We start from the raw sequence: 17,911 nt of genomic DNA, 5'->3' as shown, positions 1-17,911 counted from the left end.
GCCTTTTTCTCTGTGAAGCTTTGGCTATTTTTAATCTTGATTAGGGTTTTCCCCCCTAGATTAGTATTTCTCAGCCTTAGCAACTTTAAGAGATGTGGACTTCAACTCCCAGAATTCCCCAGCCAGCAATTTTAGTTGTAAGATAATAGTTTCTGAAATAGTTGAAGGCATTTATAATTTATGATTCCCTTTTTTTAAGTGCCCTTGTTTTGTAAAATACAAGTTTCCCCCAGCCATTGAAAATTGAGGTAGAAAAAAAGCAACCAACTGTCCAGGTTTCTGGTGCTTTGTGCCTTTATTGAATCTGGGTCAGTCTGATTGTTTGTTTGTTTATTAAATGTCTCCTGCCCATCTCCCCCCAATGGGGGAACTCTGGGCGACTCACACATTTGTGAGTCCAGAAAAGATTATTTGTAGTCCAGAAAAGAACCTGTGACAGTGCTTTCATAGAAGGGCTGCTTGGAGCCTCTGTGGAAGCCCTTTGCAGTGAGTCTCACATTTTGCACAATGCTGATGTTTGGCATGTAAAGGCAGACGTGATCCCTGATGGAGCTTAGCAGCATGTTAGTAGAATTAGGAGTCCAGTTCAGTTTCTCGATATTTTTCAGCCACTAGAGCATATCAGTGTGGCTAACTTGCAAGAGTGGGAAGCCTGGAGATGCTCTCCTTTGGTTTTTCAATGTTTAGACCTTTTTTGTGGGACTGAGATTGGGACCAGGTAAACATTCCTGTTTACTGCCTTGATAGCCCTGCATCACTGCAGACATAAAACTCTTCAGCTGCTTGATCTCTCCCTGCCAACAAAAATAGTGCACACAGAAAATCAGTGTTCATAATTCATTTTCCTGATAAATATATTTTTCAGACCATAATCTAGATATGAAAGGAGATCAGCAAATAGCCTGCCTTTGAAAAGCACAAAATAGTTTTGTCCAGTATAGTTTATCACAATGAAGAATTATTATTGACGTAGAAACCCGAAAGAACATAACATATTTTGCTGAGGCACAGAAAAAGCTTCTCATAGGTGCTGACAGAAAATACATTTTAGGACTAAAAAGCTTTGGTATAATTCAGCCATGTGGACATAAATGCTGCACTATGGCAATCTGATGAATTATTGTACATTACAACCTGAAGCACTTGCTATTCTTAGATGAAATCTGAAAAGCATTTATGATACATTAAATAATGATGGGTATTGATTTTTTTTCTCTTTGTATCTAAAAAGATGTGATTCTAAAACTGCTGCAAAAGAGACAGTTGTCAGTACCAGCATTAACAATAATGGGTTGACAGTACCAGCATTAACAAATGTGTGCACAATTTCCATATATTCTCTTTCACTCTCAGATTTGCAAAGGGTCGCAAAGCTTCTTGCTATTTATTACATCTGGAATATTAGAAAATACATCTGTGAGATTCTTTTTCTCCTGCTTTGAAATACCACTTAACAGATTGATGATACAATCTGGGAATGTCTGAATATCTCACTCCCTCTGGTGCTTACAGGGTCAGGAGAATGGACATTTGGAAGACCAGCTGTTTCCCAAGACAGATCCCTTACCGTGATGAGACAGAGATCCACTTCTGGTTCTTTCAGCCTTATGGTGGCTTTTCTTTTCTTTATGTCACAAAAGACTTCTTCTATGTTCTCTCTCAACTATTTTATATGGGGGGGGGGGAAGAGTAAGTCTACGTTGAAATAAAAATGAGTAAATAACATGTACATTCAGTGTATCATACCTTCAAACTGGCAGCCAGCTAGATGCTGAGATGGGGAAAAAAGGAACACATCATAACTCCTGCTCTCCTTGTAAATAAAACCATCAGTGGTGAAGATAGGCTTGCTAGCTAGCAGATTGTCCCTAAGCTCAATTCACCAATCCATTTTTAAGTTTCAATAATACATTTTCCCCATCAATACTGCTCTCTCTTTCTTACCATCCCACTTCTAACACCATAGCAATATTCAAAGGTCTGTCCCTGGATTTTCACATCAGGATCAAAACAATAATGATCCCAAAGAAGTTTAGGAAGAATGGAAAGCCACAAATTTTCTATTTGAGAAAATATAGGTAAGCTTCTGCTTACCAAAAGTTTAAAAAATGGACATTGATGAAATGGACAGACACAGAACAAACATACTCCTTTAGAAACCACATTATCGACAAATTTAGGCCAACATCAATACAGAATTGTTAAGTAGGTAAGGGCCATTATTGGGTTGTCGTGAATCAGACATTTAGATCAGGAGTCTCAAATTCACAGCTGTGAGTTGCAAAAAGCCTTCCAAGTAGTTTTCTGCAGCCTGCAACAATGCTTTATAAGTTGTAAGGTTGCTGACCAGAAAGGACAGGATGCTGAACCCCAAACAACATCTAAATGCACAAGCTGGACCACAAGAAGCACTCCAGGAAATGGCTTACCAAATCTTGATCTGGTGGATCTCCTGATAACATTGTGGCCTGATCAGTTGGGTTGCATAGCTGGTGCCCTGAGGCCACCTGTGCTGAGTAACACTGCTTACCAGGAACTCCCACCCACTCTGATGCTCTGTAGTGGGTATTGCTTCTGAAGTGACAGGGTGACTGGGCTCTTGTGAAAGGGAGAGCGGGCAGGCAGGCAGGAAGGGAAGCAGGAAGGAAGGAGTGGAGGAGGAGGGCTGGATTGAGCCATCCTGCTGCAAAGGTCTCTCAGTGGGGCGAGGAATGGGACAGACAGTGAGCAAGCAAGCAAACAAGATCTCTCTGCTATGGGGGGGAGGAGGGGGGGAAGACCCTGTCAGAGAAGGAGAAATAAGAGAAAGGAAAGTGAACAAGAAAAAGATTGAAGAAAAGAAAAATATTTCTGCTTAGCAAAGAGAGAAAGAGAAAAGCAGGATTTACGCAGCTCTTAGTGGAATGGGTTTCTTGATTATTTTTTATTATTTATTTATTATTAAATTTGTATGCCGCCCATCTTCCCCCAACGGGTGACTCTGGGCAGCTATCATATCATCTGAGATCTGACTTGAGCAAAAGATAACATATTAACCCATTAATAAAACCAAATATTGGTGTTTTGATTAATGAAAAATAGTGCCAACTAAATGGCCAAAAAGAAATGGCTCTATTTCACAGCTGTGTTTTGCAAGTAGTTTTATTTCATAGTAAAGTTTATGTGTAATAACATACTCTGATACACTTCATTTCCTTCCATTCTGATTAACTAGAGACTTTGGAATCAATGTACAGCAAGGTTTCTGTGTTGTGGCCCAAGTGTTTGTGTAACATCCATGGTGATTTGAGTTTAAGACTCCTGTTCTAGATTAGTTACCTCTATTTTTAAATAGCTACCAGCTCAGTAAGACATAAAAACATGATAAACAACTTATTCACAAAGTGAGGGTTCCCCCAAGTACTTGTTGTCAGGTTGAGAAAAGGTTGGCAAGACTCTTATTTTCAGATAGATCCTTGTCTGGCTGAATAACTATAAACAACGAGAGCTCATTAATGAATTACAGTATGTCTCAATCTGATGGATTTAGACGTCTTCAAGTAAACCCTAAGTTGAAAAATGACCCAGTTTTCCAATACAGAAGTTGGAGAATTGTCATGATATTACAAAGCAGAAGTACTGACATTTTTTCCTTGCAAAATTTTTTTCTACCAGTCTACTTTTCAATCTTTCCCTAACCTGCATTACAACATTAAGCAAATCCATCTTCATTTCCTCTTAGTTTATGTTCAGGGGGATTAAACAGTGACATCTTTAGAGATTATTATATTTCCTGTAACAGGAGTTGGCTGATTTAGAAAAAGCTAAGCAAATTAGTACTTGCGTGGAAAGCTGCCAGGAAACTCCTGGTTTAATTAACGCATTCTGGGAAAAGATGATGTCGCAATATTATTTATTTATTTATCTGTCCAATTTATATGGCTTCCCATTTCACGAACAAGTGACTCTAGGCAGCATACAACAAAGTTAAAAAACCTTTTTACAAAACTATTATTATTATTATTATCATCATCATCATCATCATCATCATCATCTTTAAAATTATTTTAAAAAATACTAACAAAAAATAAAAAATAAATACTGGGTGAAGAGCAGGTGTTAATAACAGTGGAGCCACCTCAATATTTCACCAGTCCTCTGGGGTCCCTGGGCCTGATAGCACAACTAGGTCTTGAGGGACTTTCAGAAAGTCAAAAGGGATGAAGCCAGCCTTACTTCGGTGTGGGGGTGGGGAGAATATTCCATAAAGCAGGTGCCACAGCAGAAAAGGCCCGCTGCCTAGGACCCTCCAAGTGTAGCTCCCTAGTTGATGGGACCCACAGCATGCCTCTTTGCTGGATCTGGTGGAATGGGCAGATGTAATTAGGTGGAGGCGGTCCCTCAAATAGCCCGGTCCCATGCCATGAAGGGCTTTACAGTTCAAAACCAGCACCTTGAATTGGACCCAGAAACAGACTGGTAACGAATGCAGCTCATGGAGCAGAGGTATAATGCGTATTCTTCTAGATTCTGTACTCTGTACCAGCTGAAGCTTCCGGATACTCTTCAAGGGCAGCCCCACATACGGCACATTACAGTAGTCTAACTGGGAGGTGACTAGGGCATGAGTAACCATGAGTAGAGCCCCTCAATCTAGGAATAGGCACACTGGTGCAAAATATAAAGTTGAGCAAAGGCCCCCCTAGCCATGATTGCTACCTGCTCTTTGAGCAGGAGTTGTGAGTCTAGGAGGACCCCCCGATTGCACACAGGGTCTGTCTGGGGCAGTGCAACCCCATTCAGCACCAAAGGGGCATACTCCTAGAAGTGGCAGGCCCCCAAATCCAAACCCACTCAATCTTGCCAGGGTTCAGTTGAAGCCTGTTGTTCTCCATCCAGAGTCTCACAGCCTCCAGGCACTGGGATAAGACATCCACAGCATTGCTTAATTTGCCAGAGGCTGAAATGTATAAGATGTATAGTTGGTGGTGACGGATGACTCACCCAGCGGCCTCACCTAGATGCTGAAGAAGAGCGGCAGGAGCGCTGACCCCTGCGGTACCCCACACAGTAGGGGCCGAGGGTGGGATCTCTCCCCCCAATCACCACCGACTGGAATCGACCCCAGAAAAAGGAGGTAAACCAGCACAACACTGTATCGCCCACACCCAATCCTCTGAGTCAGTCCAGAAGGATACCATGGGATGGGATGGAAAGCCACCAATTATCTTACTGTTGCCAAAATGGATTTTTCTTGTAGCAACCCAAACAAGAAACAGGTATTTCAGAGCTCTAACTAATTGTGCTTCAGGGATTAAAGTTGCAACACAAGAATTCCAGGAAGTATTTCATTTTCAAATGAGAAATGACAGGCATTTTAAAGGGGTAGGATTCTGTTTATTTTGGAGGGCCTGCTCCTTATCAACGGGAGAACCGGATCTCGCAGACGCGTTCATAAAGCCACCAGGAGTTCAGTTCAACTAGAAAGAGAGTTCATCTTTCAGTACGCTTCCCTCAGTACTGGTGCCAGTGGGCTATATTGAAATGTGGCCACACCTATGCCTCACATCAGTTATTGCTCAGTTAGCCTAAGCCAGTGTTTCTTAAAGCGTGGTCCTAGGACCCCTGGGGGTTCCCCCAGACCCTCTCAAGTGTGCTCAAAATCAAAATTATTTGCCAGCCTATGTTGGAAAACAGCACAATATTAAAATCTCATCAAACAATCACGAGAAGCACTAGAGGCGGCAAATGCCACAATTTTAATTTTTAATATGGTAAATATTGATACATATAAGCTCTTTTGGGGTGCTCCATAATTTTTACAAGTGGGAAGGGTCCCGAGAAGAAAAAAAGTTTAATAACCCCCCATCTAAGCAATATCAAGTCTAGATCCAACTCTAGGGACTTTTGATCTGCTGGATTTCACCCCCCATGCCTATAGGGGCGCAGCCAGGGGGTCCGGAGGAGGCAGGAGAAGTTCCGCTCCCCACGTGGTGCTGGGCTGGTGGGTCTGGTCCCCTTGGTCCAGGCGCTCTCCTCTACCCTCCATTCTTCTTTTTCCCCTGGGGGAGGGGAAGAGGATGGCAGAGCTCCCTGCAGCCTGCTTTCTCAGCTTTCTGAGTTGTGTCGAAGTTTGGGACAGGAGATACCTCGGCTGTGAATTTTGTTATATGGTTTTAAGTTGTTGCGTTGTTTTGATTTTTTTTTTTTTAACTTTTGTGAGCACCCCAGAGATACAGGGCGGCCAAATAATTAAGTCCGTAAGCAAGTAAGCAAGTACGGAAGTAAGTAATAAATAATGCATCCCCAAAAGCAAGTAAGTAAGTGAAGAATGAATGAATGAATGAATGAATGAATGAATGAATGAATGAATGAATGAATGAATGAATCTCCAAAGCTGGGGAGCGGCGACAGCAAGATCAGTAGTTGAATCGACCTGGGCACTGCTCCAAATGGGCCATCCGAGCTGCAAGTGACAGGTGTTAAAGGGGTCGTGATAGCCGGGGAGGGTGGGCGCTGCCGCCGCCCGAGTCAAGCCCTGCAGGAGGAGGGCCAAGGGGCGCACGACTCGCTCCGTAACAGCCTCTTCCTTGCCTTACCTTGTACTTGGTTGAGCCGCGGTGAGGATCGGTGTTGATCAGCACGCAGGCAGAGCCGCGCCTTCCTTTGGGCGGTTTCCGGAGAGAGAGACGAGCTCGGAGGGGGCGCTCCGACGGGCGACCCTCCGCCGAAGGCTCCGAGCGGCGCACTACGGAGACGTCGCACGTCAGGCGGAGCGGCATTTTCCAAGCCTGCGCAAGGCGTCCGGATCGAGAGCAGAAGCGCTTCTTCCGCTGGCGACGCTGTCCCCAGCTGTGCAACAGGCGCGCGGAACCGCCCGCTTGATGGATGTTCCCTCTCTCCGCGCGCCAGCAGGCTCCCAACTTGGAGGCGTTTCTCCTTTAGTCGTATTTAAGGTGGATCCGTTTCTCTCCCTGCTAGAATTCTGGTACTTCAGAAGCCATCGGTTATATTCGCAGGCTGACTGAGCCACCGCTTTGCTTACTGAATAAACCACAGTTGGATAGGCCAAAACGTTAAGCCATAATAATGGGTTACCTGGTGCAGCGCTTGGGTTCACACAAGACTAACCAAGCAAACACAACCATGATTTAGCATGTTGTGTGAATCCAGTCAAAGGGTGGAGAAGTGAAAAACTTAACCCAGATGTCTTATTTTCACAATACTGGCTGAGTGATCACAAAATAGTGATACCCTCAACCATGCATTGGCCGTATTTGCACTACAACTAAGGGAGAAACAGGCAACTTTTTTGATCCGGGGCACATTTCAAAGCATGGGGTGAGCACATGCCCCAAGTTGCTGCCAGAACAGGCAGAGCTATTGGCAAACTGCCTCCATGGGGAGTCAAACATCCATTTAGCAGGAGATAAATTGGTAGCCTGCCCAGGATGCTGTCTCCCATCCCAAAGGCATCTTTTGGGGATCGAATACTGTTTGTACGTTTGCAATTTAGTTCTTGTGATGTATTAATGGTGGTTTACAGCTTAGCAGACTCTGAACAAGCACTGGATTCCAGTGCTCTGTTTATAGGCTTAGCCACATGGAGCCAGTTTTGAATAAACCTTTGAGAAAAACTGAAGCTGTGCCATAAACCAGGGTTTGTTAAGCACTGGGCTCACACAATATGCTAAGCAAAACCCAAATCAACCAGAGAATGACTTGGCCCAATGTTTTTAATGCCTTTGATTTCCATTGCATAAACTTTCTGTTGTACATTACTCTCTGCTGCTCACCCTGAGTGGTAGGGTAATGGTAGCTGTATGCCGCCCAGAGTCACCTTGTGTGAGACAGGCGGCTATATAAATATAATAAATAAATAAATGAATGAATAGGGCAATTTACATCACACTGGGGAAGCAAGCTAAGCTGGTCATATGTCATTTGGTCATTTCTCCCCAGGTAATGCTCATTGCTAAAGTTCAAGTTTGCCTTTTGCTCCGTTCCCTAATTCAGGGTTTCTCAACCTTGGCAACTTTAAGATGGGTGGACTTCAACTCCCAGAATTCCCCAGCCAGCAAGATTCCAAACAATAGCGTGATGCTTCATATGCATATTAGGATTTCCAGAGGGGTAGTTTTGTTATTCTATTGCAACAAAGATTTGTTAGTTTTCAAGATGTCAGAACGCTCTTTGTTGTAATCAGTTAAAAGTAGATCACTCCTTTTACAACTTCAGATTAAGGAATGCTTGCCTTCCGAATCCCTCTGTGTGGAAGGAAGAATAAAGGAATAGTTCTATAGGTGAAAACTGGAAGAAAATCAGATTTGCTCCAGGTGCCACCAGGGTGTCTCAAGAATTTCAGATTAAGCCTCTGGCACCTTGCCGTATTCGTGACATTTTACAAAGAGTTTATCACTCAGTCACTGAGGTTTTTTTCTATTGCTCACTATCGCTCACTAATGGCTCCCAGTGTTACCAATAAAACAGTGCTGCCTCCTGAACTGGCAGAAAAAAAGAGAACAGTAGTGCTTTCAGGCAGTTTTACCATTCAAGTTCCATCTGGAAGTTTCTCACAAGATCCACAAATGGGTGGAAAGAATAAGCTGCCGACTCCTTGCCCACCCAGCAGTTCGAAAGCTATCCCAGCTGCGAGTAGATAAATGGGTACTCCCGTTTAGATGGGAGGAACCGGCGGTGCTGGCCGAACTCCGAATGCAGCCGGCGTGAGCGACGAGCAAGATCTACGGAGGAGGAAAAGCCCGGATGACCCCCTAGCGACCCCTGCTGGACACACAGCGTAACAGCACTAATTGTAAGATTTGTAAGATTGTAAGATTTCACTGTCTCACTGTTACAATTATATATATGTACTTTGTGAGCCGCCCAGAGTTCCCCATTGGGGGGAGATGGGCAGACAATAAATCGAATGTATAAATAAAATAAATAAAATAGGTATTACTATTCAAACCCTTATATGAATTTCAGCAATGGCTGTGGAAGTTGGACTTACAATCTTGTAGGGGGAAAAAAAAAACCCTCTCTCCAATTCAGAGGAGCCCTTATTTCATATTTTCGTTATGTCCCTATGGTCGATTGTGTGCTAAAAAAAGATTTGCTATGTCCCTTTCCTGTAACATGCAGAAAGCATTTCCTAAATATTACCAGGACAATTGCATAGATGCAGTTCCCAGGCATCAAGCAAAATTCAGAGACCTTAATCTTACACAGTTGACAACCCATTTTTCCCTCCACTGCATTTCTAAGGAGAAGCAGCCAAGCCATCCATTTGGTGGCAGACCTTCTATCTTAAACTAGTTGTGTTTGGCAATGAGAGAGAGAGAGAGAGAGAGCTTTCAGAAACTCTGCAGTGATAGCCTACACTCAAAAATATCTTTTTTAAAATGCCTAATGTCTTCTGAAATTGAGGAAACAAAATGGGAGATTCCCTTACAAGGGAGGAAAACTTTTAGGAAACTGGAAGATTTAGGCACAACCCTAGAAGGATCTGGCTCCAATCTCCTCCTTTGTCTCTCCTCTGTATAGCACCCAGCTTGCAAAGTATTTCTTTCATTTGGAGTTCTGACCATAGGGCAGGCCTGCTTAGAGAAAGTGGGTCAGGTTAGAGAATTGACCCCCAGTGCCTCTACAGCAGTGTTTCCCAAACTCATCAAATTCAAGATGGGTGGACTTCAACACCCAGAATTCCCCAGCCAGCCATGAGTCCTCTTGAATGCAGTTTCACCACCACTGTCCTGCTAAGCCAATACATTATTTTGTTTGATGGCATCTCTGGGGTGCTAAAAAGAGGTTGATGGGGGTAAGAATTCAGCAGACCGCAGCAACAGGTGACTGCGCTGTGGCTAAGAGCGGAAGGGGGAGAAGGACACGGGAAGGAAAGAGGCCTTTCTGAGGCTGTTAAGTTCACCAGAATCACTGCCTGGCATGAGAGCCATTGGCAGGGGAGACACTGGACTGGCCCCTTTGGGGAAAGTGTCCATTTCGTACAGAAAAAGAGGAGCAGGTCAGGTGTGTCCCAGAGATCACAGGACTCCCTGCACTCCTACAACGTGACATGGCAGAGAGCTACTGTACAATTGTGCCCCCAATGGCAAGGGGGAATCTTCTTCAAGCTTCATTGATGATAACTATTTATCATTTATGATACATTTATGATAAATTCATGCTGATCATAAAGTTGCTGGTAGCAGCATAAACATCTCCATGTTGTTTCCTTGGCAAAAAATAAAGACATGGTTTGGGTTCTTCCAGCAGGTATTTCTCAGCTTCCCAAGCTAACCTCTGATGGGTGCACAGGGGTGCCTAAGTGCCAAAAGGGTTACCGTGCACTCTGCACGGGGTTGCCTTTGGCTCTAGTCTGCAAACCTCCCTTAGTGCCCAACTCAGCAGCCAGGTTGGCCCCCGAGGATCGATCATGAAGATCTCTTCCTCCAGGACATCCTACCGCCCCCCCAGCCCCCAGCAAGACCATCAACTGGCATTTGCCTACAGTCACCCCAGACCCTTAGAATGTGGCTTTCAAAAGATCCAACTTTAAAACGCGCTTTTACCATTGATGATTTTAACTTGAATTGTTTAATCTGAAAAGTAAATTCAAATTTGTACAAGTAAAACTACTGGTTTTAGCTTTGCTTTTGTTTTTATTGTAAACCACTGGGAGACAACAGCACGTGGCAATGTAATTTACACATTAATAAATCAATGCATGCAAGCAGCCTTTTTAGGGGCCCGTCCAACAGTTGGCAATTGCACGGTTGCCCTTTCAGGCAATGCCGCAAAACGTAAAACACCAGTCAGAAAACTGGAGCATCCCGCATCGCACTTCCAGCCACCACCGAAATTCTCAGCCTGCAAACGCCCTCATCTGTAGGCCCCTTCTGCCACCTAGCTTCTGAAGGCAAACACGGAAACTTAAGAAAACGCCGGATCTCATTTAATTTCAGCTCAGCGCAGGCATCCGTGGGATTATTAACCCAGCACGCCTTGGATGCAGAATATTTATTGCCATGGATAACAGACGTCTCCTTTTCCCTGGTTTTAAATTAAAATAGCAATTTGACCATCGTCTCGGTATGGATCTTACCCGCACTGAATATCGATTCTGCGGCTGAAAATAATTCACAAAGCACAGAAGAGGTGAGGTTGCTGGGCCGAGGGGTGCTTAAAATGGGGGCGGTCCCATGTTCTGCATCTCTCAGAATGCCCCCTTGGCCCGGACGCTCGAGAGGAAAGAGAAAAAGGAAAAAAGAGCGATGGCGGAGGACGGACGGAATAAAACCTTGCGGCTGTTTTACAGTCCTGCAAAGATGTGCCGCTTCCCCTTTTCTTCCCCCAGCAAATCCTGGCCTATCCCCTTTGCTCACTGACCACTTGCATTTAGCTGACCTCAGCTGATCTTGAAAAGGGAGGAGAGATTGGCTTGGTTCCTCCTTGGATGGGAGACCACTAGGAAATCCCAGAGTTGTGGCCAGGAAGTTGAAAGCTCCACTATAGTGTTGGGAAGGCAACTGCAGGGACCTGCCTGGGAAGTCATCAGGAGCTCCCCTTGATTCCAAGGAGGCTTCGCCTTGAACCCTGAAAGACGCTCTCCTCCTCCTTCCCTCACCTTTTGCCCCCAGGACCTGGAAGGCCTGCAGAAGTCACCTCGGTTGCTGCTGCTGCCGGATCCCCCCAACCCACCTCTTCCCACGGCCAGATCCAAGCCCTTCGCCACGTAGCTCCTGCCGCTTGGACCTGACGGGCACGAACAGCCCACAGAGCTGGTGGCACCCTTCTCGGCCACGGGGTGCGCGTCTCCTTAGCAGGGTCCGCGTGCCCAGAAAGGTGCCCAGCGCCTCACGGCCGAGCCCGGCTGCACCGCCCGCCCGCCCGCCCGCCCGCCCAGGCCCCCGAGCTCCGCCAGCGAGGGGAGGACGAGCGTTTCTCCCAGAGAACTTCTGCAGGTCCCGGGACGCCGAAGCCCGGCTTCCAGGGCGGGCGGGCGACCTTCCTGCAGGCACGGGTGTCGGTGGGCGCGCGGCATCCGCCCAGCCCACAACCCTCACACCAGCGGAGCCCCGTCTCCCCACCGCCCCCCCTCCCGGGACAGGAGCGTCTCCCTCGTTCGCACGTGACGCCCGTCTTCTCCCGGACGGCAGCAGAGACGTGCGGAACAGCAGACAAGAGCGGCTCCTGCTGGAGAGAGCGGGGAATCGGCGGCGGCGGGAGCGGCCGTTGGCGCCCGCGCCAGGAGGAGGCGCTGCGGCGCTCGCGAAGCCAAGGCGGGATGGCGTGGCGTGGCGTGGCGTGGCATGGCATGGGATGCGGGAGGGGAGGGGAGGGGAGCAGAGCAGAGCGGGCGAGCGGGGCGCTCGGCCACTCTCGGGCGGAAAAGAGGTCCGGTGGCGGAGGGGCGCAAAAGAGTCTGGGTCTCGCTGTCTTGCTCAGGCTACGCCACAGCGGCTATTCACAGGCGCTATCCCACTACTGATCGGCACGGGAGTTTTGACCTGCTCCGTCTCCGACCTGGGCCGGTTCACCCCTCCTTAGGCAACCTGGTGGCCCCCGGCTCCCCGGGGATCACCATATTGATGCCGAACTTAGTGCGGACACCCGATCGGCATAGCCCACTGCAGCCCAGAACTCCTGAGCTCAAGCGATCCGCCAGCCTCAGCCTCCGGAGTAGCTGGATTACAGGCTCGCGCCACCGCGCCCGGCTGCCGGAGCCGCCCGCCCGCGCTTACTAGAGCCGCTCCGCGCCGTGACGTCACCCGCCGAGGAGGGGGCAGAGGAGGAGCGAGGCCTGCTCGCCCGCCCGCCCGTCTTCTCTGCGCCTGCGCCGCCGGCTCCCAGCCTTGCCCTCGCTTCTTCCTCTGCCTTTCCTCTTCCGCCGCGGCGCCCACCAGTAGCCGGACCAGCGCCATGGGCCACCAGCAGCTCTACTGGAGCCACCCCAGGAAGTTCGGCCAGGGCTCGCGCTCCTGGTGGGTCTCCGACACGCGCACGCCCCCCCCCCCAGCGCACGCCTTTCGGCCCCAGCGCCGGCCCCGCGTGGCGCGCCAGGCTCTGCAGGAGGCTCGTCCGGGCCTGGCGGCGGCAGGGAGAACCGGGGCGCCCGGCTGGGGACGGAGGGAGGGAGGGAGGGAGGGAAGGAAGGAGGGGGCGGCTGCTGCTGCTGCTGGGACGAGGGGGGCGGGAGCGGCCCGGCCCGGCTCGGCTCGGCTCACGCGGGTTCTCTCCTTCCGCAGCCGCGTGTGCTCCAACCGTCACGGGCTGATCCGCAAGTACGGCCTCAACATGTGCCGGCAGTGCTTCCGCCAGTACGCCAAGGACATCGGCTTCATTAAGGTGAGCGGGCGGCCCCCAGCCATGCGCTCTTCCCCGGCTGGCACCCCCTTCGTTGGGGCCGCCGCCGCCGCTTGGCTGGCAGTGCCCATGACCTGCTCATCGCTCTCCTGGCTCTAAGGGTCAAGTCCAGGCTAGGAAAGTAAACTTGATGGCTTGTATGGTTTTCCGATTTAGAGAACTTACTAGTTAAATATGTGGCACGAAGTGGATTCTGGGTTATGTTATTCTAAACGAATTAAGACAGGTTGAAGGTCCATAGTTTTAGGAGACTGGTATACATACATAGTATATACACTATGTAGAATATATAGTACATAATGTGTGTGTGTGTTTATATATACTCTACTACACACACACACACACACACAGAGTTTATATACATAGAATTAAATAGGACTATTTGGATGTTCAGAAGCCGCAAATAAGGAGAGGGGGAAATTGTCTGTGAGAGGGAAAAGGAAAGGACCAGTTCAGATATTTAAAATAGTAAAGGATTGAAATGTTGTTTAATTTTTCATATTGTTTGAAGCCATTATTCCTGTGTTTGCTAAACCACTAATCATAATAAACTAAGTGAAAGGAACTGCCCCCACCCATTGTGAAAAATGTTTGGGTTGCTCTAGATAATGGGCTGCATAATAGTGAATTAGTTTTGCTCCTGGGGCTTGCATTTTAACAGAGATTGAGGAATGTTGGAGTATATAATCTGGGCCTGCTCCAGATACAGTATGTGGGCTTCAACTCCCAATACTCTCAGCAATGGTGATGGTGCCTTTGGAAGTCTGGGAATTGAAGTCTGCACATCTGCTGAGGTGGGGAAAGGCTGGCATATTGACAGGCTTTTTCACAGGTCAGAGTATAATGGCAGTCATCCCAGCTTAAAAGGGGATGGAGCTGTCAAGAAAATGGAATGAACATCTGGAAATGCTTGTTTATGCAAAATACATACCACATTAAAGAGGAGAAGGTTTTAGTTCTGAATAAGGCTTGTTGCTAACATGTCATACTGACTGCTTTTCTCTCGTTTCAGTTGGATTAAATTCCTGTCTACAGAAGTGGCTTGAGGAGACTGGCAAGCTGGAATATGTGGCTGGATGAGCTGTTCTTGCTATCCTTACCATTGTGTACATTAAAAAAAGGGGGGGTTATCCACTCTGACTCTCAAATTTTGTAATTTCTATTTGTTAATGCTGACATTGTAATTATATTTATACGATGGTCATATTTAACACTGCTTGATCTCTGAAGTCCGTCTGGTTTCCTTTGATTCTTTAATAAAAAGCAGTTGTCCTCAAATGAATTTGAGAAGAAACCACCATAGTCTTTGGTACAATATCATTTATTTAAAACACAGAAACAGAAGAGTAAAATATTTCCAGAGGTCTATATTTTTACTGAACTGTCATTGAATTCTTGATCCTGAAGAATGCCCCTTTACACTTACATTGGCACTCACTGTAAATGTCTAGTGACCACAGAGGAGTTCAAGTACATTCTTATTTTTGAACAGCAAATACAGTATGGTCATTCCATTTAAAATATATATTTGCTGTGGAACATGCATGCTGGTAGTTTAGAAGGTTTTATAGAAATGATTGGTAATTTGGGTGCTTCATCTGATAAATGTTTATGGGAATGTGTCAGGAAGAAAACTCACATAAGGAACACCTTTCAGCATCCATTTTACATGATACAAATAGTTTAATTCCCAGATCGTGAAAGAGATGGGACAGGTTCCAGTACCTTTCTTATGAATACATGTTAGTTGTCTGTTTTGACAAAATGACTGCCTCTCTTGGAGCTTATTTCTGAGGGGGCAGTAATACTGACACACTAGTGTACAGCATTAGTTTGATATTTATTGAGGGAAAAGTTTACATGGCTTTCGGTTACCTATAATAAAAGTATTTTTATCAAATAGTAGGGCAATATTTTTTATATCCATTTGCACCTTTGGTCACATCCTTTGGGTATAGCTTTTTTTTTTTTTTTTACCATTCTTTACTGCTAAACACATTAAACACCTGCAAAAGAATTTTGATGAATGTTTTACCACAGACCTTGTTGAAGTTGGAAGTGATTTATGGGTCATTGATTGTGTTTATAGGACACACAGAATCACAAGTATTTAACCACATTTTAGCCTAGCATGCTGTGTGAACTTACCGTTGAATTAGTTTATAGCTGACTACATTGTGGAGACTCAGAAAACTAGGTGGACCAAGTATACAGACTGAACTGATCCAATCCCCTTTGCTCACCTGCATAGTGCTAACTGGATATTCTTGGTATTTATACTGTAGTGAATAAGATCTGTGTTCTGCTCAGGGCAGTGGGGAGCAAATAACATTCCACCCTTTCTTCAGGGTGCTGAAATGTAGTCACAGCGGAAGAACTGAAACAGCTTGATGACCTGAAAGGGAAGGAGACAACAGAAACCAGATAGTTGTCCTTCCCCTACATGGTTACAATAAAGGACACTGTGTTAGAAGATGCTATATCAGAAGAATTGGGTGGCTTGGAGCTCTTGTAGGAATGTAGAATTTAGAGGAAATGGGTCAGACCATAGTAAGATCACCCTATGTTTTTATCAGATGCTATATTCCCATTGTGAAGGTCACTATGATTTACATTGCTTTCTTTTATTATCCCTATGTAACAATTCTGGGAGTTATATAACCCATAATCCTGCTTAGATCAGGGCTCTTGTACTCTTGTGGCCAGGAGCCCAGTGATCACTATAGTTGTGCATGCCAATGATACTGTGTTGCATTTATCTCCAAATATTTTGGTTCCTCATTTAAAGTGGGCATTTTCCACTTTATATATTCTAGTCTAACATCTAAATTGGCTTTGTATCTAATTTTCTTTTCACTTGAAGTAAGGGATCTTTGTGAGTTTGTTCTCCTTAAAGGAGAAAATTATTCCTCTTTGTCATGTTAAATTTCAGTCTTTTGTTCATACTAGGCTACTGGGACCACTTTATGTTTTCTAAATGTTAATATGTTAGCAAGAATAAAGTATAGGTTACTATAGTCTACAACTCATGCCAGGCTCAACTGTTGGAGACAGGGTGAACAAGAGCTGCTTTTAAATTCAGACTGGTTGGTTTATCAAGAGTTGGAAGTCCAGGATCTCTGGAAGGCACTGATTCAGAGGAGACTACTCCAAAGAGAAAATATGAGTGCATCCAATTTAGTATGGTTCAGTGATGTTTGTTTCAAACTTTGATTTGTTTCAGTAATATTCAGTTTGTAAAGCAGGATAGGGAACTCACTCTCCAGATATGTCAGGACTAAAGTTTCCCATAGATCCAGTTGGTCTGGCCAAGTATGCAAAATTCAGCAATAGAAATCTACAGATTCCTCATTTCTGATATAAATTCACTAATCTGTATCATACGCTTTTAAGGTGAAATTGGAAATTGAATGTGGCCCTGTAGCTAAACATCTGTGTTCAAAATATAAGGGATTTGGATTACATGTTAAAATTGTAATGGGTAGAAATTATATTTTTATCAGAATGACAAACCTGAAAGTGTATTCTCTCATTGTAGTCTTGCTCTACAATTAAATAGTAAATGATACAGTACAGTAGAAAGCTGGTTAGAAAGGCCAGTAAAGGATGAAAGAGAACAGCTTATTAAAACATTTTTGACTTGTCCATTGAATAGCTTCTGACTTTAATTTGGAAGCCTTTTTCTCCCTTCCTAATGAAAAGTGCGTGCAAATTATGAATGCAAATTCATAATCCAAATATGAAATAGTAATGCCACCCTGCCATATTTTTTGCATATTCTAAAAGTTTGCTTTACTTAAATGAAAGAGAGCAGAAGGAACATATGCTATTTGCTAACTCTATGTCTGCATGATCAAACAACTTTGATAATTTTCTTATTTATGCGTTCATCAGTTAAAAGCACAAATTGCATAAATGAGAGCTAATGGAGGACAATATCACTGGGTTTTGGCTGAAGGAAGTGTCAGAAGTAGTCAGAAGTTGAATGGGGAGCTATATGCAAGCCAGCCTCAGAGCCACCTCCGACCTACGTAAGCGGCGGGCTACACTGTTAGATTGTCTTGAGAGACGCACACACTTTACAATCTGCAATAATGCACTGTGTTAGTCTCAAGACCTGTGCAGCACATGCAGCTGGCTCAGCTAAGGCCATTCTTATTTTTTCTCCCAAAGTACAATAGCTGTTCAGTAGGATTCAATGTGGCCATTATAATAGTGTTAGTTTTAATTGGTATTTCTCTTCTCACTTCTTCCTAATATAAAGCTTTTGATGAAAGCCTACTCCTTCTTGGGTCATGCTTTAATCTTTAAATTAAGCAAGGAACATTTATATTAATCAATGATTAACTATAAGCTATGAATAACAGTAATGGATGATGATAAAAACATTGGCAGCATAATCATTGATATATTTATAAATGTCAGGTAAAAATAATATGCAATAAGGCCTTGGTTAATAAGAGCATTAACTCTTATTTTTCCCCCTACTTTGAGTTCCTGCGTGAGCATGCAGTCAATGATAATCCCAATCAATGATAATCCAAATATCCTACAAGATTAAAAAAAT

The 17,911-nt window shown here is 45.2% G+C and overlaps 2 protein-coding genes and 1 non-coding gene across 3 annotated transcripts; 1 reads left to right on the top strand and 2 right to left on the bottom strand.

Moving 5' to 3' along the window:
- Nucleotides 1-280: 280 nt before the first annotated feature.
- LOC103051457 (leucine-rich repeat protein 1-like) lies at nt 281-6,868 on the bottom strand. Its single transcript, XM_007442465.4, has 3 exons — nt 6,579-6,868; nt 1,568-1,663; nt 281-794 (listed from the first exon to the last, which is right to left on the bottom strand). The coding sequence occupies exons 1-3, from the start codon at nt 6,759-6,761 to the stop codon at nt 684-686; spliced, it is 390 nt and encodes a 129-aa protein (XP_007442527.1). The 5' UTR covers nt 6,762-6,868; the 3' UTR covers nt 281-683.
- Nucleotides 6,869-12,397: 5,529 nt separating this feature from the next.
- On the bottom strand, nt 12,398-12,696 carry LOC148214672 (signal recognition particle RNA). Its single transcript, XR_015797712.1, has one exon.
- Nucleotides 12,697-12,800: 104 nt separating this feature from the next.
- RPS29 (ribosomal protein S29) lies at nt 12,801-14,626 on the top strand. The gene is made up of 3 exons (XM_088149624.1): nt 12,801-12,962; nt 13,227-13,326; nt 14,357-14,626. The coding sequence occupies exons 1-3, from the start codon at nt 12,901-12,903 to the stop codon at nt 14,363-14,365; spliced, it is 171 nt and encodes a 56-aa protein (XP_088005750.1). The 5' UTR covers nt 12,801-12,900; the 3' UTR covers nt 14,366-14,626.
- The last annotated feature ends 3,285 nt before the right edge of the window (nt 14,627-17,911 follow it).

The sequence above is a fragment of the Python bivittatus genome, unplaced genomic scaffold (genome assembly GCF_059951505.1).
Source record: "Python bivittatus isolate LINGU-HERP-01145 unplaced genomic scaffold, Pbiv_v1 ctg000580_np1212, whole genome shotgun sequence".
NCBI lineage: Eukaryota > Metazoa > Chordata > Lepidosauria > Squamata > Pythonidae > Python > Python bivittatus.
This window is presented reverse-complemented; position numbering and strand designations above follow the sequence as displayed.